The sequence below is a fragment of the Falco naumanni genome, chromosome 2 (assembly GCF_017639655.2).
Source record: "Falco naumanni isolate bFalNau1 chromosome 2, bFalNau1.pat, whole genome shotgun sequence".
NCBI lineage: Eukaryota > Metazoa > Chordata > Aves > Falconiformes > Falconidae > Falco > Falco naumanni.
In genome coordinates this window covers 19,811,556-19,834,495 of record NC_054055.1, presented here as the reverse complement: position 1 = coordinate 19,834,495, position 22,940 = coordinate 19,811,556, and the positions used below count along the sequence as shown (strand labels likewise).

Below are 22,940 nucleotides of genomic sequence, written 5' to 3'. Positions count from 1 at the left end.
ACTCTTGTTTGTTTCAGGCATATTTGGTGACAGACTTTTCCTGTACTAGAGTTTGGGATGGGGAATGAACAGTTGGGGGGGGAGTGTTACTATCTTTGTTCTGGAACATGTTTGCATTGCTGCTATGTTTTCTGTCATGATGGCAAGAGATAGGGTTTTGGGTGTCCTTGCACCTCCTTCCTACTCCTGGAGCTGCAGTGTTCATTTGAAAGTGTTGGAATAAACAGGAGCTTGTGCAGCATGCATCTGAAGTCTTGTTTTCCTTAACTGCTATAGTATGTAAGGTTTCTTTGGATGTCTCTTTATTGTACTAGTGTAGTATATCCTTTACATTTAAAGCTCAGTCACCTCTAGATTATCAAGCAAGAAATATGGACAGGGAAGACTCCACAACCTCTCTGGGCAACCAGTTCCAGTGCTCAGTCACCCTCACAGTAAAAAAGTTTTCTTGATGTTTGGAGGGAAGCTCCTGTGTGTGTTTGTGCCCATACACACATACCGTTAGGCATGTCTTTTCCCTTAAGATCACCTGAAAGCAGGTGTACCAGACTTACCTCAGTAGTGTTGCGCGGGCATGCTGCAAGGGTAGCTTGCCTGTCTGTACTAGTAGTGGACTTCTAGTACATACTCAGATACTAATCAGACATGTGATTTATGCTCTCGCAGATACCCTATAGAACTGTTGTGTGCTCATCTTCAAAACATGGTTGGTTGGTTTGTTTAAGAAACAAGTTTTCTTATCAACCATCTTCAAAGGGACTTGACTCCAAATTACCCAAGAGGTGCTATTCAAGATTGCCAGAAAGACCAGGACCTGCCTATCCAGCCACCCAAGCTACTTCTCGCTGTGAGTGAGCATAGAGTAAAAAAGGGCACAGGCACAGTAACTACAGAGCTTGCTTTCACTGAGGAGAAAGGGGAGGAGTAGAGGGGACCAAGGGGAAGAATGGGAGTATTTTCAGCTGCGCAAGAGAATGAAACGTTTTCCAGCATCCACTAGAACGGAGAGTTAGAGCAGACTCTCTAGCAGTACCACTTAACTTACAGGTAACTGCAGAGTTTTAAAAGACAGGTCAGCTTCAAAACGTGTTAGGTGCAAGAATTAGATGAGATGACCTGTGGTGGTTTCTGGTGTTTCTTACCACATTTCCAAGTGGAAACTTCTGATGTTCCAAGACTGTCCACCAGTCTCACCAGTCCTAGCCTTATGAATATAGAAGAGCAGTTTAGCAGGCCCCCGAAGTCTGTTCTGTAATACTGTTGCCTCCTAATGGCAAGATGAAGGAAAAATAGCCTAAGGCTGACTGAAAAGGAATGCTGCCATTCCTTGACTCTCAAGTCAAGATAAGTAAACAGACACCCAGACTCCACAGCCGCCTGCTGCGTTTCACCACAAGAGGTGTTTTCAGCAGCACAACTTTTTACCTTGAATTGAGGAATCTTCTCTCTGATGTCTAAAAGTACTCTGCAGCTTTTTGATGAATTTTCACTGACAGCCGATGTAAAAACCACCTTTTAATCCACACATGACAGAACACTGAATCAATAAACTACTCAAACACAGAAATAGAGAAAAATTTTAAAAAAGTCTCTGATGCAGTAACACCCACTGAAAAATAAATTTCAAGAAAACTTATAAACAATATATACACAGCAAGCTTACAGGAATGTACATTATTTTTGCTGATGTGCTAACACTTCAACAGTTTTGACATTACCTACACCTTAGTGTCCATGATAATATTACCATCCTTGTCCTTTACTCTTATTCTGCCAGAGGTGTACTTTGTTTCTTGCTGTCCATTCATGTACACAGTCTTGACAGTACCATCTGGATACTCCCGTCTCTTGAACTGTGATGTGTGTAGTTCTCTCTGGCCATTAGTGAATTCTATCGTTTTGCTTCCATCTCTGCATTAAATAGATGTATGTAAGTATTAAAAAAAAAAAAAACAAACCACCAAACCAACATTGTAAGGACCATACATAGGCTTAAGCTTAATCTCAAGACATTAAATATGCAAGGATTAAATGAAGGAAGAATAAAAAAAGTACACTATTTATGAAAAGGCTGTTTTGTTAAAAATCAGCCCAGCTGGCTGGTACTCAAAAACCTGTTCAAGCAAAACTGACATGACTTCTTTATACTTGAGAGACTCTACTGCACTTTCTCTGCACTGTCTATTGCTGCAACAGGCCCAAGACAAGTTTAAAACAGTGTTTTGAGCACTCCCAGTTATCAGCTGTTGGTCAGACCTGCTTGCCACAGCACCTAGGTTCTCACATCTTGTCTAGAATTACATCTAAATCAGTGAAAGCTCTCAGGGTATAAGAAATTACGGGCATTCAAGTCTTTATGTCCACAAAAAAATATATCAAAATTTCAAACAGTAAATGCACATTCACAGTACAGCACAGTCAAGTGTAAACTTAGAGGAACAGACCTCTATAGTATATAGTGACCATATACTGTCACTGAGCGCTAACTGCTCCTTCCCCACCAACAGGCTAGGGTACCTGGAAAGCCAAGGCTTACCGCTGAATACGAACAATAGTACCATCTGGAAAGATACTTTCTTCTTGCCCATCCGTAAATAAATTTTTAATTGTTTGATCAGGGAAGGTAATTTCTTTCTTGCCATCAGGATAATGCTTCTCTGAAATGTATTTTGAGACAGCATGCTTATTACATAAATACAGGTACATACATATGGGCAGCAGTTTTGAGGGTTGGTTGGGTTGGATGATTACCTATTTGTCCATTTGAGAACTGCAAGACCTCTAACCCATCAGAGTACGTAGTATGTGTAGTCTTAGCATCAGCATAATAATAAATCTGCAGAAAAAGTTCAGATTTAATGTAACACAAGAAATTTTATATGTGTGTGTACACATGTGCATATAAATTAAGTATTTATGGGAAAACACAAAAGATACAGGATACATACCACTGTTTGATCAGGCATAACTTGCTTCACATCCCCATTGAAGAAGGTTATAGTTACGGTCTTCCCATCAGAACCCACTTTTTTCCATGTCCCATTGGGGAAAAATATGAGGTGACAGCCATTTTTCAAAACCTTTTCAACCTAAAGAACACATTATAGAGAGGTCAGTATTAAGCCATCACACTCACATCCTCATTCATCTTTCTCAACAGCTGTCTTCTGGAACTGCAGGGTGCTGAGCTCTCATTTTACCTTTCCATCAGGATAAGCAGTTTCTCTCTGTATCTCTTCACTGTCTGTATAGGCAGGTCCAGATGGCAGTGACACACAGGCTTCGTTAGGAGAGATGTCCTGAAATGACAGTAATCTAAGCATAAACCCAAATGAAGCTTTGTCTTTATACCTTTTTTTTTTTTTCCCCCTTAGGCTGACAGGTATTTTAGGAAATTAAAGAGTATCAGGGAAGGAACACAAGTATAGGAAGGCACAAACACAATCTGGGGTTTATGCATCTCCTATTATAATTCAACTGGTAAGACAGACTGCAGTAATTGTTCATCTGTGGTCAGCTGCAGTCTGGACTAAAGTGGAATTCACTGATGTGTTGTGGCATAGTGCTCAACTGCCTTAAATCATCCACATCAAAGTATGAAACAGTGGATGAAGTTTCATGAAGTCTGAATGCTACCTACAGCAATTAATGTAAGAATTAATTCAGCTGTTTACAAGATTCTTGCACGGCTGCCCTACATGGAGCATATAAACATCAGTCTTCTTTTCCTCTCTCAAAAGGTAAAAACATTTTGCAAATTTCAAGGGAGCAGGAGGTTATTATTTTCTTTCCTCAGACAAAGAATGTTGCAACTACTAGACACAGGTAAAACACCCTGCACTGACTACTACTACATAGCTGTTCTCTGGTATGAAAATAAAATTGCAGTTTAAGAACATAAAGTGAGTCAACAGCTTTACCAGTCACCCCCCAGATATTAATTCAAGTACAAGTAACTATTGTCTTATTTTAGGCTTTTTCCTTCCCCTTAAAAAACAGATCGGGACACCACACTTACTACCATAAAAGTCCTAGAAGAATCCTCTACTGGTGTCGTCTCAGAGTTGCTTCTGTCACTAGCAGGTCCTGATGCAGGTGTTCTAGAAAGCTTTCCTACTCAGATACATGTAATACAGTTAATTTGGACAGTGAAACTAAAGTAGGCAGGTGTTATATATGAGGTCAAGCTGTACAGCAAAGCATCTACATCTCTTAAGTGCACTACAAACTGAAAGCAGCACATCTGTGAAAAGCTGGCGTAAACCAGCTGCCTTAGGTATGTCATTGCTTCATGTGTCTGCAAGAAGCTACAGCTGAAGATTCATTGCAACAGGCCTAACACTTGCACTTGCTCTCCTATTTCATCTCTGGATTTACAAAGGATTCCCACAGCTCCCCTGCCCCAGGATCTAGACAGTATTATTAGTTATGCCTTATAACTAATACAACCTGTTAACAGGAACTGACTGGCAAACCTTTCCCATGTCTCTCCTAGCGTGCCAGAAAGATTAGCAAACTAAAACCAGCACGGGCTTCGATTCTGGAACATACTCCTCTAACAGATAACACGATGGTTGCCTGAGCTGTCAGAGGTGTCAAAAAAGTACCCTCCAGTTACTTTCCATATGTGGTTATTCATTAGAAAGAGGTACAGCTGCCAACAGGATTTGCTCCTAGCTGTGAACAAGGAATGCCTGCTCCGGCATTGCCCATAGGATTACAGATCCTGGTAACAGAAGGTTCCAAAAAGACACAGCAGTTCCAGTGCTATCAACATAGTCATCTAATCGGCACCTGCAGCTTGGAGAGCATCAATGATGAATGCCATTGGGGATTACAGAACTCAGCTTCCGGTACGCTCCCGACCACCAAACATGACCGGAAGCATTTTTGCTCTGAGAATGGTCTCATCACAGCTTTCTCCAGAATCTTAACCCTGCAAGGTATTTATCCATATGCTTAAGTCCATTACAACTATTCTCTATCCCCTTTCAAGGTGGTGATGCACTCTTTTTAATACAAGAAAAAATGCACATTAAGAATTAGCTGATTGGACAAACATACCTTTCTCCTGTGAACAGCTTTTGCCGTTTATCTTGCTGCACTTCTGTACTGGAAGAAGTGGAGGTGTGGTTTGACTTTTTGGACCTCTGTTTGGTAGATACTAGAAGAAAGGAAGTTATTTGTGGTTTACGGGGCATTTATTCATAACTGTTCATACAGCAGCAGCAAAATTTATAAGCCATGTGACATGAAATTTACTGGAAGCTTTCCTCACAAACTACATTTTTGAGATTTAGCAGAAGGGCCTGTGTGACATTAGCCCAAGCTGTACTTTGGAATTCTTCCCCTGTCTGCTGCCTCGCTACCAACAACTGCAGAATGTTGATTTGGTACCAGCAATCCAATATAATAGTTAACAGTTTCAAAACTAAGTATGACTGCTTTAGCCAATGATACACTGCCTGGTTTGCCTGGCTGATCCTTACGGTGCAGAGGTTCACAGGTTAAATCCCACCTATGATTTTTCTCTTACAATTGTATTATTTTGAATTTCTAAGACGATTTCCTCAACAAAATGAATGCTGCCTGTTGTGAGCACTCATAGTTGGAGGGAATGTGATATTAACACAATTCTGCATCTGTCACCACTAGTGGAAACCCAAGATCAGCAAATTAAACATTTAAAGTTGTAGCTATCGGATTCCAAGTTTATGATCCAAAACTCAAAGAGTATTCACACAGAAGAATTTAAAACACCGAGATTAATAACGTACAGATTCTGCTCTTTTTAGAGTCGGCCCAGAATTTTCTGTTTTCCTCCTGCTTCCAGCAGATTCCACTTTCTTCCAGGCTTCTAGACGAAACCTCTCCATAATTTTGATTTCCTCTTTTAAGTCCATATTCTCATTTACTAAAGCTTCTATTCGATCTTTCAGGCGTCGATGTGTGGTTGACCATTTTACCTCTTTTTGTTTTAAATCTTCCTGTAACTCTGCAATCTGCTGTTTTAAAGCCTTAGAAAAATACACATTTATAATTTAAAGAGGTTTCATTTTTAAATATATTAAAAAACATTAATATTCTAATAGAAATACAAGTACACAAAAAAACGTACAAGAGTAGGAAAAGATCAGCTTGATGGGGCAGAGGGTGAAAGGTAAGAGTAGTTTTCTTCCCTGAAATAGATATTATTTACTTCAGACTACCAACTTTATAAGCTCAGCTTCAATCACAGGAAGTATCTTTACTGACTTCTTGACATCCTTTACACTTAATACATTGGCCAGTACAAATCCACCCAAGACAGAAACATCAAATCTTTAAGGCTACCCTTGAGAGGTTCCTTCAAAATAGAAAAACTGGGAGGACACAATCACATAACACACATGTAAATCTGCCTAGCTAGTTATAGCAAATGTTCCTTCAGCCTGCTGAAAGAGGAAAAATTGTAGGTAATAGGGAGGGAAATCCATGCATGATGTTTATATGACTTGTCTGTACATCTCATATACCATACAACCCGACAATGAAGGAACAACCAGATCTTCTTTCTTACATGTCTGATAGCTAACCACCTACAAGTAATAACAAAACCTAACTCTGAAAACTAATCACTACATTTAATGCACAACAGTTATAGACAGAATAAAACACAAGTACAGTTCTACTTTGCATTTTGATCCACTATCATGAATAAAAACTTACAACTTAGTATGAATGACAGTAATTTTGTATCAAAGTTGAAGATCATTCTACCATACTCATGAGCAGTTTCTATTATAGAAACATGACAAAAGTATTTGCTCAAGGGGGTTTGCCTTAAAACCATCAAACAACATCTGGAAGACTGTAGTTCCTCCCTCCATTAGTTCCCTAGTAACAGTTCCCACCCTGAAATCACTTGCAACCCTTCAATCAAATTAGAATTCAGTTCTTGACTGCCTTTAAATGAATTTACGTGTTCCCGTGTGGACTAGAATAATATATTTTTATACCTGAATTTCATCACGTTCTTTTTTATCTGGAATTGCTCTAGCTTCTGTGGTATATTTTTCAAAAACTTTACGCTCCTTTTGCAGTTTTTTAATTTCCTTTTTTTTATATTCTTCTATTTCAGCCAGTTCTTGGGCTTTCTGCTGTTGAAAGTCCGCAATTTCTTTCCTATAATTATGAAACAAAGTTGTAGTTTTAGCCCAAAATTACTTACAATCTGGATTTTAAGGAAGAAAATAAAGAGTCTGAATTTTGCGGTCGTTTATTCCAAACCAGCATGTTACCCTCAAGAAGACTTAACCATAAATAGTATTAGTTATTTAAGGAGTAAGAATTGTCACACAGTTAAGTGTTTAGAGTCCAGCAATTTCCATTTTTAGATCATCTAGTCACAAAAGTTACCCTGAATTTAACAAAGCTTTTGTTAAAATCTTCCAACATTCTTCAAAGCAGTAGAACACCACTGCCCCAAAATTACCAGGGAAATGAATCTGCTGACAGCAGGAGACGACAAATCAAAACATCATCCAGTGACATGATGCTGTTTCCAAAAAAAAACAAAACAGACTTTGGTAGCAATAGGTATGCCACATTTTAGTCACCAGAGATAATTATTCTGCTCTATATGTCACTTACAAGTCCCCCAGTTCAAATAAAAATATTCTTAGTTTGTACACACCAACATCCGATCCAAAGGAAAAGCATCAATCATGTTAGCATAAAGATCAGTTCTGAAAGACGAATTTAGGGCTGTGTTATCACTCAGAACAGAAGTATACAAATTCTCCAAGTATAGCCTTTAAGGATATCATATTAAACTAGTAGGGGTTCTTAATATTATAATTTGTGCGTGAGTAATAATTACAGTTTAATATATACATAGAGCAACAACCAGTTCTGGACCTATGTCTCCACTATAACCAAAATACGTCAATAATTTACCTGTGCTGTTGGTAACTGGACGTTACAATAGTTTGCAACATACTATGTAAGTGAATGCACCAAAACATTTTAACTGAAAATTACCTGATACTTGCCAAGGCATGTTCTCTTTCTTCACGGAGTTTAGTTAGAGTTGCGTTTTCAGCTCTGAATCTCTCTATTTCAGTTTCCAGTTCAGTGAGTCTCTCTCTCAGTACCTGGGATGGAACAGTCTTTCCTGTCAAAGAACAGCCAGATGCAAGTTATCATAAGTGCCATCTGTAAGACTGAAGTAAACAATTATCATGCACCAGTTAAAGAAATAAATCAAGTTATACTATTTTAGATATAGCAATAGTATTGCAAAAATGTCTACTATTCAAATCACACAGAAGTGACACTGTAAAGCACTCTGCACCGTTTAGTGAAGTACCTCAAATATTGAGTACATTATCATCTTTGTAGAACTAAATATGTATTAGGAATTGGAATGTGAAGGACTTCATGTCAAGCTAGAGAAATTAAATGAAGGTATAAGGGCCAAGCATCAAACAGGACAGTTTATGGTTCTAGGTTTTTTTAAGTTTTATTCAACACCAAAGCCTGCTCACAGCCATCACTAATCTGAAATCTATTGCAGAAGCTGATAATGGGATTCGTGGCCTTTTTTTTCCATCCGTTTCCTGTTCAGTCACTACTTAACACTCCCAGAATTTTAATAGTCTGCTTCTGAGTATGCAACAGAAGAGCCTAAATACTGATACTGCAGTGTAGGTAGTTGCCTCATTCACCCTTAAATGCTGTGAGTTTCAATAAAAAACCAGCACCCTAGCCCTCTTCCTGCAAACATCATCTAGCAGGCATGTCTAGACAACCCTACAAAATCAATTCTGCACAAAACAATAAGCAGAAGTAGCTGGTTTCATGTGAACTTCTCATAAAAACCTAAGCAAAATCCTGAACATTCACTGGAGCAGAGTTTGAAACCAAGAGCTCACCACCTAAGAGAGAAAAGATTTCAGTCCTAGGCCACGCCACCATGCTCTCACTGAACAACTGCATTTTTCATGATCTCACATAAACGCATAAAAGCTTCAACAGGAGCTTTAGAGGAGTCCTTCCTGGCTATGACTACATGGTCAAAATCAGCTTGGGCAAAGCAGAAAAGTGAATCCATGTTTCCCATATTGCACATGAATTCTCTAAATACTGTACTACTGTTGGAAAATACGGACAGGGCTGCTGCCTCCTTATATTTTGTAAGAGGAAGAAGCTAACCTAACAGTGCACGGCATTACCCTGCTCTGGTACAAACGTAGCGGAAAGGGAGGTACCGCTTCATTTTTGGCATGCCTTTGGTACTTCCCTTCATTTAGAAACAGTGACCCAGAAGCTCCAGATCAAGTTAGTCCAATGAGCTGGCCTGACAGAAAACTAGCCTCCAGGAAAGAAAAAAATGAGAATAAAATAAATGAAACTTTCACTGATTGTACTCATCCTGCAAGCTACATAATTGTTAGATCAGACATCAGACATGCAACCAGGAGAGGAGATGAAAGGTGAGAAGAGAGCCATTTCCTGCAGCAGAAGTCTGTACTTACACCCTTTGGTGTAATGTCAGGTTGCAGCTTAGGTGTTAGAAGGAAAGACTTGTAATATGTCTTCATTTCCTACCAGTTGCTGTTCTCTCACCTCCTGGCTCCTGTTCCACATTTGATTTGATTTCACGCTCTGAATGACAGCCCGCCTTCTGTTTCGGTTTCAGTGAAAGGAACAGCTTCATCATCAGGTTTGATGCGGGAGGTCCATTTGAATCAGTGTCCACTGCAGACTCTTCGGATATTTCATCTCCTCTCTTTGAAGCAACTTTCCTCTTTATTACCTTATCTGGGACAGCTGTGTCATTCTTACTGGAAAAGTCCATCTGTAAAGGTTTTTTAGTATATTTTTCAGGTAAATCACTGTTAACATCAGTTTCATCCAGGTCACTCCATGTTCTTTCATCATCAAACTCAAACTTATTCCTACTTATACAAGACATGTTTTTCTGATGGTCTGAAGCTTTTAGAATCTTTTGCTTTAACAGTGCACTGCAATCTTTGTCTGACAAGCCAAGGTCACCATCTCCATTTTTGCTTTCTTTGCTGATGTCTGTAACAGAACCTCCATAATCAAAAAATTCTGGATCATTTTCCCTATGGCTTATAACAGATGTCCTTGCATCTTCATTTTCATGCTTTAAAGTGGTCTCAAATTCACTCTCAGAATCTGTAGTAGTATCACCACTGCCTTCACCCTTATCTTCATTTACAATCCGCTGATTATTTTTTAAAGCAGGAGCTGCTGTCATAGAAGAAGCTGAAAATATTACACTGTCTGTTTTATTCAATGGATCCTTCATTCTAAAAGCTGTTCCTGAATTTGAGACTGTATGCATGACTGCTCTATCATTTATATTTCCCTGTATCATACAGTCTGCTTTTCTATTTTCCTTATTTGTAAGTTCAGCAGCCAGTGCCTTTACTTGCTGCTGTTTTACCTTGATAGGGGTAGAAGACATTCTACGGCCTTTTAAAGTCTGCTGATCTTGAGCTAAGATCCTTTGCACAAATGAAGAATTACTTGAGAAAGATATTTCATCTGCAGCTTGTTCTAGAAACAAAAATTCATCTAATTCTAGATTCTCTTTTTCTTTTTCTTTTTCCCAGTTTTCCAGCTTATTCTGAAATGAAACTTCAAAAGACAGTTCTGAATCTTTCACAGGGTTACCTACAGGACATTTAGAATTAGAAAAGGCACTGGCCAGCTCACAAGGCAACTGAGGTTTTTCTGTGCCAGGTAATTTTTTTCCGATTTTGCCGGTGTTAAACTTATCAAATCCTACTAAGTTCTCTTTATTTTCTACTTTGTTGTTAATTTCTGATGGGAAAGAATCTTTCATCTGTCCATCATGATTTTTTCCTGGTTGCATTCTTGTTTCTATATTTTTTCCATTGTGATTCCTGAGTATCAGGGTCTTCTGAATAGGACAATGTTTTGCTTTATCAGCATGGTTATATTTTTTACACTGTGCTAAAGGGTTCTCAAGAACCAGTTCTTTGCCAGGAGGCAGGGTTTTCTTCTGTATTTGTGATCCGTCTACTTTAATAACATTTCTGTCATCTGAAGCCTTTTGTTGAAGTTTTGGGGTGTTTCTTCCAGGTTTTGTAATATTAGATTTGGCATTAGTGAATCTTGTTAAGCCTTCTCCTCTTTTCAGGAAGGGTCGCTTGATCACTGGTTTTTGAACAGCTGATCCATTTGTCCTCTGAAAAGGGGTAAGGAAAAAGTCAAACATAAAATGTTACACAGTTTCAAGGTTTCTTCAAATAAACCCCACATATGACTAGAAGTTTATACACTACATTTCTACTGGATTTCTAAAGACATCTTAAACAAGTGAAGTATTTGAGGCTTACTGTTTCATTTTAAGAACGTGAATATTGCATTCAGTGGTAGCTGTTGATGTTAGAATCTTCCTTGTACATTTTTAAAGCACCTATCACATTTTGGAACAACACATAAAGAACAATAAAGTTAAAAATACAAATAACCTGTAACTTCTGGGTTTGCTCCCGACACTGCTCTTCTAGTTTTATCTGTTCTTCCAGGAATTCTTCAAATGTCTGTTTCTTTTCCTGAATCGCAGCTTTAATAGGTCTAGTATAATTAAAAAAAAAAAAGGAAAAGGAAAAGATCAGATCTTACATTTCTATATAAAATAACTGTGTTTAACATCACTGCTATTCAAAAACCTAAGGTGCAGCTACATAGAAGATGACAAATTATGAGGTACTTCTATCATTAAGTGTCAAAGTTAATCTAATAAATGCATTGTGACACTAGCTGTTTATCCTTTGAGAAATGGTTTAATCAAATCCTTGCTATAGTTAATATACATATCTAAAAAGATACTGTATGCAGGTTTTGGCTGTTTCTTCTTTCATTGGTTTTCTCAAGGACCCTTTCTTCTGCTCAGGTCACCAAACTTTCACTTGTATTTTATGCAAACTGCCCATTTCTACAGCACCACCTTCCCACTCTGTAACGCTACTGAGATTGTGTTCCTTATCTCCCCTTTCACACTACTCCTCCTTTACAGGAGTACTGGGTCTGGCTGGGATGGAGTGAGCTTTCTTCAGAGCTGTTCATATGGTACTGTGTTTTGGAGATGTGACTACAATGGTGTTGATAACACACCAATGTTTTAAGCTATAGCGTCAAGCTTTCTTTGGTTTTTCATCCTACTCCCCATCCCCAGGCAGTAGCTGGGGGTGGGCAAGATGCTGAGAGGGGACACAGCCAGAACAGTTGACCTGAATTGACCAAAGGGCTATTCCATGCTGTATGACACCATGTTCAGCAGTAAAAACCAAGGACTTGGTCTTCCAAAAGTAGCTGTTGGTCAGAGACCAAGCAGGCAGCCATCTGCTTGCAGGAGGTGGATGGTGACTGCCTGTGCATCACCTGGGTTTCCCCCACCCCACCCCCTTTCCTTTACTTACTAAACTGTTTTTATCTCAACCCACACATTTTTTCAAGTTTGCTCCTCTGATACCCTCTCCCATTCCATTCTGGTGGACAGAGTGAGCAAGCAACCAGGTGGGTGCTTAGCTGCTGGCTGGGCTCAACCCACCACAGCCTGGAATGAGGATTTCTCAGATTTCTGATGACCTGGCAGACAAGGCAGAGCTTTAAAACAATGCCAACCACTACTAATTCTATCAACTCCATAAACAAAGCCTTTACCACACTCAAGAAAGCTTCTGCCACAAACACTATTATTACTTCTTAGCCATATACAGACATTTAAACAAACATAACTTCTGGTAGAAAAAGTCACAGCCTTACACTCCTCCTTCACGTTACTACTTTCACCACCTAACAACGGCTAAGTTGTAATAAATCAAATTGGGAACAGCAATTATAACTGCTTATATCCTAAGCTATACTAAAACAGGCTTCTAAATTATCATTACCCCCAGGCTGCACACACCTTTTCAGCCAATACACATCACATCTTTCATGGCCATAAGCAATTTCAAGTCAGAGCCTCTCTTACTACAGGTCTCCGTAGTATCTAGCAAAATGGAATCCTTGGTTGAGAAAGCTACACAAATTGAGAATATCAGACTCTTTCAATCAGGACTCAGAAATGAGCCAAACTTGTGTTATTTGACAAAAATTGCATAATAATGGTATGAATTACCTTTCCTCTGTATCAGTCCACAAATGTTTTCCTCTGCTGGAATTCTCAGAGAGATCTGCATTTTTCACACATAAAGGATCAATGTGATCATCATCACTCTCCATTAATATTTCCATCTTTTGTTCTGGACACCACATGTTTTTTCCTATGAAATTAATAAAATGGTTTTTTTTCCTCCCCAACAACAAGTCAGTCTTCAGCTCATACTTCAAGCAGCATTCAGGTCCGATTAAAACAAGAAGGGAGCTTCATGGTAATGTAGTCTGGATTCCTGCATAAAATAGTCCTAGGATTTCCCCAAATTAATCCTTACTTGAATTTGAGCTTTGTTTTTAAAAGAACATCCAATTATGCATTAAAAAATCTTCCACAGACCTTAAATAACTTATTCTGATTGTTCTTCTTCTTTGCTACTGTTAATTTAATGGCATAAAAATAAAATAACTGAACAAATTTGGGTGCCTGTTGTACTGAAGAGCTCTCCTACCAAGCTTCTGTCTCCCACGTATAATAATATACGTATAAATTAAGATCAATTTATCCTGTCACATTCTCTTAAACCAAACTGATTAAAAACTTTCAAGCTGGCATGAAGTATGACGAAATGCAATTTCATACCTTTTCCCTGAAAACCCTTCAGGTTAATAAGGTTTAACTTTACTAAATTGCTAGATTCAAACCAAAACCACTATTCCAGTCATAGCAGCAGAGTAGTCATGCTGGTGCCAATGGTAAAAGTGGGAAGAGGTGGAAAGATGAAGAATTTCAGTGCATTGCTTCTGATGTACAAGTAATTTTTAGTCATATGGTGCACCCTTGTCAGCCCATCTTGATTCCTAATTCCAGGTCAGGTACTAAGCCTCACAACAGGGCTGGTCTGAAGATATTCTGTATCCCTGAACAGATTGTTATTCTCCATTTGCCATGTGAAAACGTGGCTACACCTCAGTCCAAACAATTCAGCTATCCAATACCTGTAGTTATTTGCTATTTTCCCAGTCTTCATCACATATATAAGCTTTCGCAGTCATTATATTTTTTTCCTAAAATAGACAAGCATTTCACATAAGACAGAAGAACTTGATTTTTGTCTCATGCTGCTTTTAACAGAACTCAAGTGGACATCAACAGGAACACTCTTGAGTCAGTAAACCAACCAACAAACCAAGTAAACCAACACTTGTATAAAATCTTCACAGTAAGTAGTAGAAAATTATGCTCACTAACTACAAGCGGAAAAAAACCCATCACACACCATGTTATCTAACCAGTAATGTATTTGTCACCCTTGTTTTTCAAACAATTCTACATTTTCAGAGACACACTCAGACCTTGTTTCTCACAGGCAGACATTCCTGAGAGACTGTTCTTCAAAGATGAGGTGTGTTCTTTGTTGTCTAACTTTTGTAAAAAATCACTGTCTTGTGTATGTGGAGAAACAATTGAAGTGTAAGTTCTGCCTTCAAGGACATTCTGATACCCAGATGATGGTAATCGGCGTAAAGTTGTTAAGCCCGCCGAATGCCCGGGTCTTAGCTGTTGACTTTCAGCCACTACAGTACACCCTTGAAGGAAAAGAAAAAAAAAAGGCTGTGTCATTGTGTTTGTATTACCACACCACTGTTCCACAGGAGAACAGAAATGGCACTGAAGGGCAAGACTGATCACCCAGCCTCCATCCTTATGTTACGTATCAAAAATAAATGATTAGGCAATCTGGATTTTGTTCTCCTAAACTAAGCCCTGAATTCCTTTTCTCAGGCAGAATGAAAGAAAGCTAATAATTTAAGTCAGGTTGGACTAATGCTGCCAACAGGAGAAAATACCCCTGCTCAGCTCTCAAAGCTTTTTCCAGCCCAGCACTGTCCCCTCCCTTTGCACACAGCAAACAAGACTGGAAAACTGTTACAAGCATTTGTTTTTACATACAAATCATCTCCCTAGTCCAGTTCATCACCTGAATAAATCTGCACTGCATGAGCACAAACACGGAGGGACCACTGTATTTGGATATGTGAGAAACGGCTAATCGGAAAGGAAAGCAACTGTTTGTTTTACACTGTCTTTTATATGTAAAATATGTTCTTCAAAATGAGGGTTCCCATCATGGTGCACATCAAGTTACAATTGCAGTTGTCAGTTTAGAAAAACAAGACAGTATTCCTTCTACAGCAGTACTCAATTTCCATCACTGAAGTGATGCAGCATTTTGACTAATCAAGTAGTCTTAGATGAAGAACACTGAATACACCATCAGATTTTAACTGGAAAATGAGATCAAATTCTTCAGTTTACTCAAAGCATGTCCCACGCTTTCTTTCTCAACTTACCAAGAACTGCTGTCTGGCCAGATACCATACTAAGCAGCTTCTGCTGCTCTTCCATTAGCCTCTGAAGTTGCTCCATCTGTTGTTTCTTTAACTGTTCCTGCTTCTGTTGTTGCAATTCCTTCAGCTTTCCAAACAAAAAAATACACGTATTACAGAGGCTAGGTTTACTTAGAATGTAACCACAGGATTAGTGTTGTCAAGACAAAAGGTATTTCTTATTTTAAAGATGTTCCATTGTGTAAGTGTTGCATGAAGGAAATTAAGAATTTTTCTACCTATGAATACACATGCTATTTCCAGTTTGCCCTATTAACAGTTCCACTAGTCTTTAATTATGAGGCTATCTGATAATGATAGCCTCATAAAATCTACAAACAGTAGGAATCAGAACACTCAGTTCTACTGCATGGGAAAAACACTCAAATTCTGCTCTTTTAATGTGAACTTCTATTATGCTGTGTTTTTATTAAAATGTGAAATACTTCAAATTAAAGCTTTAGAGACAGGGAGGTGGGGGAGTGTCTCTTGCTCCCAGATCTCAGTTACAGTGAACACTACTGATAAAAAGTACCAAGAAAAAAAGAGCATCAAATAATATTAAGGCTCATGAAGCTGCCTGAAAAAAAAGAAAAAAAATTTAAACTATTAAATTCAGTCACGCAGTCCTCATTTTCTTGTGTAGCAGGAGTCCCTGGCCCTGTCTCAAGACCAGCCTCAAGGGCCATACGGAGGCAGGGCATTGCTGTGGTTTGGTTGGGAGCAGAACGGGTGGTAGGCCTCTGTGCCCGTCTCTGTATCTTCAACACACACATATGTGCTAGTTCCAGCTCTTCCAAAGGAAAGACAGGAGGCCTGATTAAATCCTTCCACAGAATAACAATTGGACCACACCTGTCATCCAACAGGTAAGAAAAAAATTCTCTTGAATTTTCCTTGTAGTCCCTTAACATTCCAATGAAAACAGAAGACACTATGCAAGTAGAAGCTGTCAGCTAACGATCAAGATCCAAAGATCATCTAAAGTCTCATCTCCAAAACCCCTTCATTTATTAAAGAAATCATGCTTCTACTGGTTCTGATAATGATAGCCTCATAAAAACAAACTGAAAAAAAATCTCGTACTTCCAAAACTATGTTCACCACTACAAGCATCAGTTTTATTTTATTAGAACACATTAGACTGTCAATAACTTTTGAAGACAGGAGACAATAATCCCTCTTAAGATACAGTTAAACCAGCTACTATCTGTCGTTTAGCCACTGTTTGATACTGCTGACAATACTGAAGGAGTGAATAAATATTTTCCTATCCTGTAAAATACAGGAAAAAACTTATAGCACCAGGTAAGTTGTGGAAACCTACTCTAGATTTCTCCCTCTATCCACTGGAGTGAACAGACATAAGGATAGGTGCTAGCAAAATAGACAAGGAGGTGAGCAACTTCATCCGTAACAGCAAGATCTACTGAAGTGCTGCTGAACAATTCCAGCTAAGGCAATTTGTGTCTAGTAATTGGGAAGAGCTACAAGCAAAGGTATAGCCAGTTACACTGGATTAACTGACATGCATTGGGGAAAAAAACAGTAACATCACAGCATTGTAATTCCAGGCCTTTTTGTCCCACTGTCTTGGATATTTCCTCACTCACATTCAGCACTACCACCTCTCTTCATCTAAACAGAGTCAGGTATATGGGTGTACACACCTCCTTTGAGAACTAACTGAAGGTGTTACTATAGATACAAGAGCATACAACTTCACCATGTTGTGAACATCTGCAGTGGAAGTACTACCACCATAATGACTGGCACCCCATTTCTGCAGCTTCCAGTGAAGAAACAAAGCAACATTGTAAAACTGTGTGCACCTTTCCCGGTAAAAAGATTTTGAGAACAAGTACACTGCCACCAAATGCAATTTCATTTTAAACTGGAACCTGTGCCAGCTGGAAACATCAGAAGTTAGACTCAGTAACTGCACATCATGAGGAGGCCATCAACTTTTACTCACACCTAACTACAACTTAGGACTTGCTCTTTAAGCTTTCTGTGTTCTATATATTGCAAAGAGTCTGTTTCCTTCCAGGTATGACAAATCACATGCAGGAACAACAACAAAAAAAAAACACCTTAATGCATCTATGTCAACAAATTCCAAGATTTTTACCTGTTCAAGCTTTTGTAAGAGTGGATCGCTGTGAGCGGATTTATTCTGACCATCCACTTCACCATGGACAAAGTCTGTTTTAGAGGTTTCTAAGTTACATGCTGCTGCTGCTGGAAAAGATGTTTCAGTAGTACACTGCTGAAGCATGCGAGAGCTGCCAGACTCTTCACACAAGGAGTCATCGCTTACAGAACAACTGTCTGAAAGATGCAACACTTCAGCAGGGAAAGCTGTGATGTTGTCAGGTCCAGATAACAAGTCTTCTGTGTTGATTTTCAAACCAGTAAAACTAGGATCTAATAAGACTCCAGCACGGGAACTATCGGACATCCAATGTGCAACGAAGTTTTGTTCACTACCCAGATCTTCAACAGCCGGCATCTTTACATTGTATTCCTTTGTTTGCTGGTGTAGCATTAACATAACAATATTGTGTTGTGTAGGGTTAGGACAGCATAACTTTCAAAGTTCCAAGTATTTTGGTATGGAATTATTACCTACTTTTAGCACCTAGAAATTAAGCAAATAAACAAAATAAGAAATCTACAAGAACAGATTTTAGTAAAAGAGTGCTCTGATAATCAACCTAGTGTATTTATAAAAAAAAGTCACAATCTACTTCTCCCTTGGCAATAGAAGCAATTTGGACAACAAATAAATGCTTTCTGTGCAGGAAATCAACATAATCCAACTTTTAATCTTAATATTTGAGTGTGGCTAATATTATCCCAAATATTATGAAGCTGTGTATAATATTCTCCTTAGGGGTACAGTGAGAGATTCAGAATTTTTGTTTTAAGTGCCTGCAACCAAAGAAGAGAGGTGATTTGAGGAGCGGAAAGAGAGATTTCCCACACAGAACCTTCATATTAATGCAAAGTTTCAAATATGTCCACCTAAATACAAACATTTTACTGCACATATTTCAATGCAGCACTTGTAATTTCCATGTCTTCCTTAGTTTCTCACGTAGCAACTCTACAACCACGCTGCCTGTTAGCTTCTTTCTCCCAACCAGCCTCTTTTAAAATCCATCCGAAGTTTTAAGACTGCAAAAGTTCCAGTGATAACCAAATTCCTACATAAGCATCACAAAACATGAATGCGTTGTGGCAGGTAGGAGACCCAAAGCAACTCCCTTACTTAGGAAGAAAAAGTGCCAGCGCTGATGATGATGGTGATGGCGATGATGTGGCAGCAAGAGCCTGACCCCTCCGCCTTGCCACCTCCAACTAGTCCCAGGGCAACCAACCTCGGCCCGTGCACACGGGAATACTGAGGAAAGGAGGGGCTGGGGACGAAGGAGTGGCAGCCAGAGCGGCCCAGGCTCAGCAGTCCCGTCTATCAGGAAATAACTCCTAAAAGCTTCCTCCTTCCCAGGCGGACAGCTCACGCCAGCTCTGCGTTCACTCTCCCGCTGTAAAAAGGCTTACAGTTTCAAACGCTGGTTGAAGGCGCAGCCAGGAGGAACAGCAAATTCCCGTAGATGAATGTTCTTCACCTACCCTCTGCTCTGAGGCGCCACTGGAAGGTCCCCAGGGCGCCACGCGCAGACCCCCGCGCCGCCCAGCCCGAGCCCCCAGGGCTCACGCGCCGTTTCTCCCGCCGCCTGCCGGGAAGCCGCGCGAGGCAGCCTGCCGGGGCGAGGCGTCCCCGACAGCCCACGGGCAGCAGCACCTCCCTCCGCGCCGACCCAAGGGGCTGCCAGGGCTGACGCTGACCCGTCCCGGGAAGGCGAGGAGGGACGAAGGGATCCCCGGGAAGGTGGCCGGTGGGGCGAGGAGCACAGCCGCGTTCCTCAGCCGGGCCGAGAGGCCAAGCCCGGCGCCTGCCTCCCCCCCGCGGACGCGGACACGGACACCGGCCCAGCCGGCAGCACCGCGACGCCCTCACGGCCCCGCAGCACCCGCGCCGCGACCCCCCGCAGGTACCGGGGCGGCAGCACCGGCACGGCTCCTCAGCCCGCTTCCGCAGCAACGCTCCGCTCTGACCGCTGCCCCTCTGCTTCTATTACAAACCTGCCGCCATCGCACAGCCTCCCGGCGCCACAGGCTGCGCCCCGCCCCGGCGCCGAGCATGCCGAGGGGTGTAGTCCCAAGCCGCCGCCTTCCCCTCCCAGTTGCGAGGCGGTTCTGCGGAGCTCGGACTACAGCTCCCAGGCGCCTCAGCAGCGAAACGGCCGTTAACGGGCACCGACAGCGCCGCGAAGGGCAGCTGCAGGCACTGCTGCCCTGACTCCCGCCCGGGGCTGCCAGCGGGCGGGAAGCGGCGGCGGGGATCCCTCCGGGCAGCCGGGTTTGCCCCTCGCCCCTGAGGGCGGCCAGCAGGTGGAGGCGGCTCCCGGGTCCTCCGCACGTCGCCGCCGGTGGCCCTTTAGGGAGCCGGGTTTCTCCTGGGGCAGCGCCGTTGCCGAAGGGCCGTTCCCGCGCAGCGCGCCCCGGCGGCGGCGGCCCCAGCGCGGTGGTGAGGAGATGCCGCCCCGCTCGGCCGCGCCAGCCGCTCGCTGTGTGGTGTTCCGTGCAGGGGTGAGGCTCCGGGCTTGTGCGTTTTTTATTGCGGCTGCTTGTACCCTTTTAATCTTTAAATAGCGGCAGTAAGGGCGGAAGGGAAAGATAAATGGGCCAAACCGCCTCCCCTGGCTTTCTGGCGCTTTGTGCTGCAGGCCGCTCTGCGTTAGGGAGCAACGCTCGCGTTTCCCTCCGCCCCGGCGAGCGGCAGGGCGCACCGGCGGCACGCCCCGGGCCGAGAGCTATTTCTGCAGCTCTTGCGGCAGGTACAGACCCGAGCCTCAGCCTGTATAACCCAGGGCAGCCCCCTTAGTTGCCTACCGCTAGTTTTACTTTCTGCTGTCACTTTTTGAAGTTCCACAGGGTTCTTTCTGTTAGACGTCCCACCATCTTCCCTGTGCTCTGGTTTTGCCAGGTATGTTGTCTGTGCAGCTGTCCTCTGGCTAGATTCTTTGTTAATCGTGTTAAGCTACTGTGCTAGAAAATACAAGGGTTTGTACTCGTGCTTTATTTAAAGCGCAGCATTGCGTTCAGTCCCTTTAGTAGGACAATACAGTAGAGGTTTGTTTTCAGTTTACCTGCATGCTGAAGGCCTTGCAGGACTGCAGATTGTTCATGGTCTGTTGCTGGATGATAAAAAATTTATTTTTGGCTCCTTCTCTGTGCTAAAAATAGAATTCTTTGCTAACAACGGTGTTGAATTTGTTTAATCATGAAGTACAAGCTTGTGTGCTTGCATGGAATCCTTCTGAGGCTATTCAGGTCTTTAGGATCTCCACCAATGTAAATGGCAATTGTAAGAGTTAAACCAGTGGTAATTGTCATCAGTTCCACTTTGTATAGTTTCCTTATATGGTGCTGCAACAACACAGTATTCCACTTATAAAAGTATTTATCAGTAGTTAATTAATTCTCAACACACAGATTAAATACAATAGCTTTCTATACAGATTGTGAATTTTGGAAATCCTGCCATTCAAAAACAGTAAACCCAAACACTGCTAAAATTCCTTGAGAGGTTTGGTTCTCTAGGGAAATGGTAGAAGGCTACTACTCAATGGTAGCATTCGTCAACAATGACAGAGAATAAAATCTTCACACAAGGGAGAGAAAAGCTGCTGGGGTCAAGACTTTGAACAGGTTTTAACTAAATTTCCTGTTCTCTGTCAAGTATCCCAAAGTTCACTTGTGCTTTAGCAGTGACAATTTCCTCCTCCTCCCAAGTGCGGCGAGGGTTACTGCCCCTTACTGTGCAGTATGCTGTGCTTTGCTTGGCTTATTTGACTGGGTTGCTGTCCCTTTGGGTGCTTTACAGGGGTGTACAAGTGTGTATAGCCCTTCCTACCTATGACACCCAGGCTCTCCTGCTGTTGGGGAAGCAGGAAGATCCTTTAGGGAGGGCAGCTGCCTGAGCAGATGAGTGTAAATGATTTGGCATGCTCAAAATCTGAAGAGAGAAGTGAGACCAGGGGTCATTTATTACCTCTCGTGCTGGGAATAGAGAAGGAAGGGGTGTCTTTGCAGACAGATTTGGAGCAAATGAATCCCTCAAGTTTACGCATTCCTTTCTGCTTACTAGCTGACCTATGGTTTATTTACAGATCAGTTCTCTCTATTCTTTTCTTGGTTCTTAGCAGCTTGACAGCCCTAAGCAAATGTAATATAAAATACTTTTGTGGAGTTTTGCACTTCATGTAGCTACCGATTTCAGTTGCTTTTGGTGTTTTCCAGATGTGATGTGGATATATAGACAGGGCCAATGCTTGCATTTTGTTGTCTGTTTCACTGCCTTCTAATAAATTTTTTGTTTTGGCTGTGCAAATAGAGTTCATTATTTCCTGAGTAGACAACTTCTGGTGATGCTTTAGCAGTATCCAGAATCTGCTTTAGGGAATATATTGTGAAAACTAGTGCACACAGAGCTCTAGTGAAGAGGGAGGCAGTGTCCAGATCTATGTTACGGTTGGGAAAGTGATGACAAAACAGCACAGTGACCAATTTTGTCTTCAAGCAGCAAAGGTATTTATTTCGTGCAATGTTGGGGAGCTAGCCAATTTGCACTGGACAAAATAGCTGCAACGTTTTCAGTGAAAAGTTAGGTATTTTATACAGTTTTCATGAGAGGTTACACAACATCTTTACATAGTACTCATTTGATTTTGACACCTAATCATTCCATTCACAATAGGTGGGATCTGGGTGGAGTAGACCTTTCAATTTTCTTTGTTCAACGATTTCCTGACTTGATGGTCTCCTTATCTCCTTAAGGTGCCCACCTTATCTTTTCTAATTATTTAGAGTACAACACAGAGCATCACCCAGAGCATTGTACCAAACTCATCCTGACTAATCTTTATTTTAAGACCTTGTTCTGTTTCAAAAGGAAGCCTTTGGCAGTGGCACATTTGTCTTTATGCCTCAAATTATCTTGTTTGTAACAAGATTCAAAATGAAGTTGATAAAGAGCTTCAAGTATGACTTTATACTACAAACTAGGGCTTTTTAAAGGTACAGTTTCCCACAGAGTCAAGTTATAACAAGGCTGCGTCCTACAAGATCTTTCAATCACCTCGTAAGTATCTTGTGAAAACCTCTTAGGTAAAATATGGAGATCTGGGGGCTTTTTGTGTGAGCAGAGAGTACTTTTATGCCAAAAGCACTGCAAATGCCATAAGAAACAAAAACAAGAGCCACAAAATACAGGTATATCATGACTTCATGTGCCCTTTGATCTGCTGTCTGCCCAACCTAAAAGTATGTATTACTGTTAA

The 22,940-nt window shown here is 41.1% G+C and overlaps 1 protein-coding gene across 6 annotated transcripts; it reads right to left on the bottom strand.

The window, feature by feature from the left end:
* Positions 1 to 1,502: 1,502 nt before the first annotated feature.
* On the bottom strand, positions 1,503 to 22,280 carry CENPJ (centromere protein J). Of its 6 annotated transcripts, none has more exons than XM_040584066.1 (17): positions 19,681 to 22,280; positions 17,663 to 18,172; positions 15,496 to 15,619; positions 14,497 to 14,730; positions 13,166 to 13,310; positions 11,511 to 11,616; positions 9,610 to 11,224; positions 8,023 to 8,155; positions 6,999 to 7,164; positions 5,778 to 6,017; positions 5,065 to 5,164; positions 4,019 to 4,113; positions 3,201 to 3,299; positions 2,949 to 3,089; positions 2,752 to 2,836; positions 2,537 to 2,657; positions 1,503 to 1,911 (listed from the first exon to the last, which is right to left on the bottom strand). In XM_040584066.1, the coding sequence occupies exons 2-17, from the start codon at positions 18,083 to 18,085 to the stop codon at positions 1,719 to 1,721; spliced, it is 4,020 nt and encodes a 1,339-aa protein (XP_040440000.1). In that variant the 5' UTR covers positions 18,086 to 18,172; positions 19,681 to 22,280; the 3' UTR covers positions 1,503 to 1,718. The 6 variants fall into 6 exon arrangements, with proteins under 6 accessions (XP_040440000.1, XP_040440003.1, XP_040440002.1 ...); XM_040584069.1 differs by having other exon boundaries at positions 4,022 to 4,113; XM_040584068.1 differs by lacking the exon at positions 19,681 to 22,280 and adding an exon at positions 19,594 to 19,667.
* Positions 22,281 to 22,940: the final 660 nt, after the last annotated feature.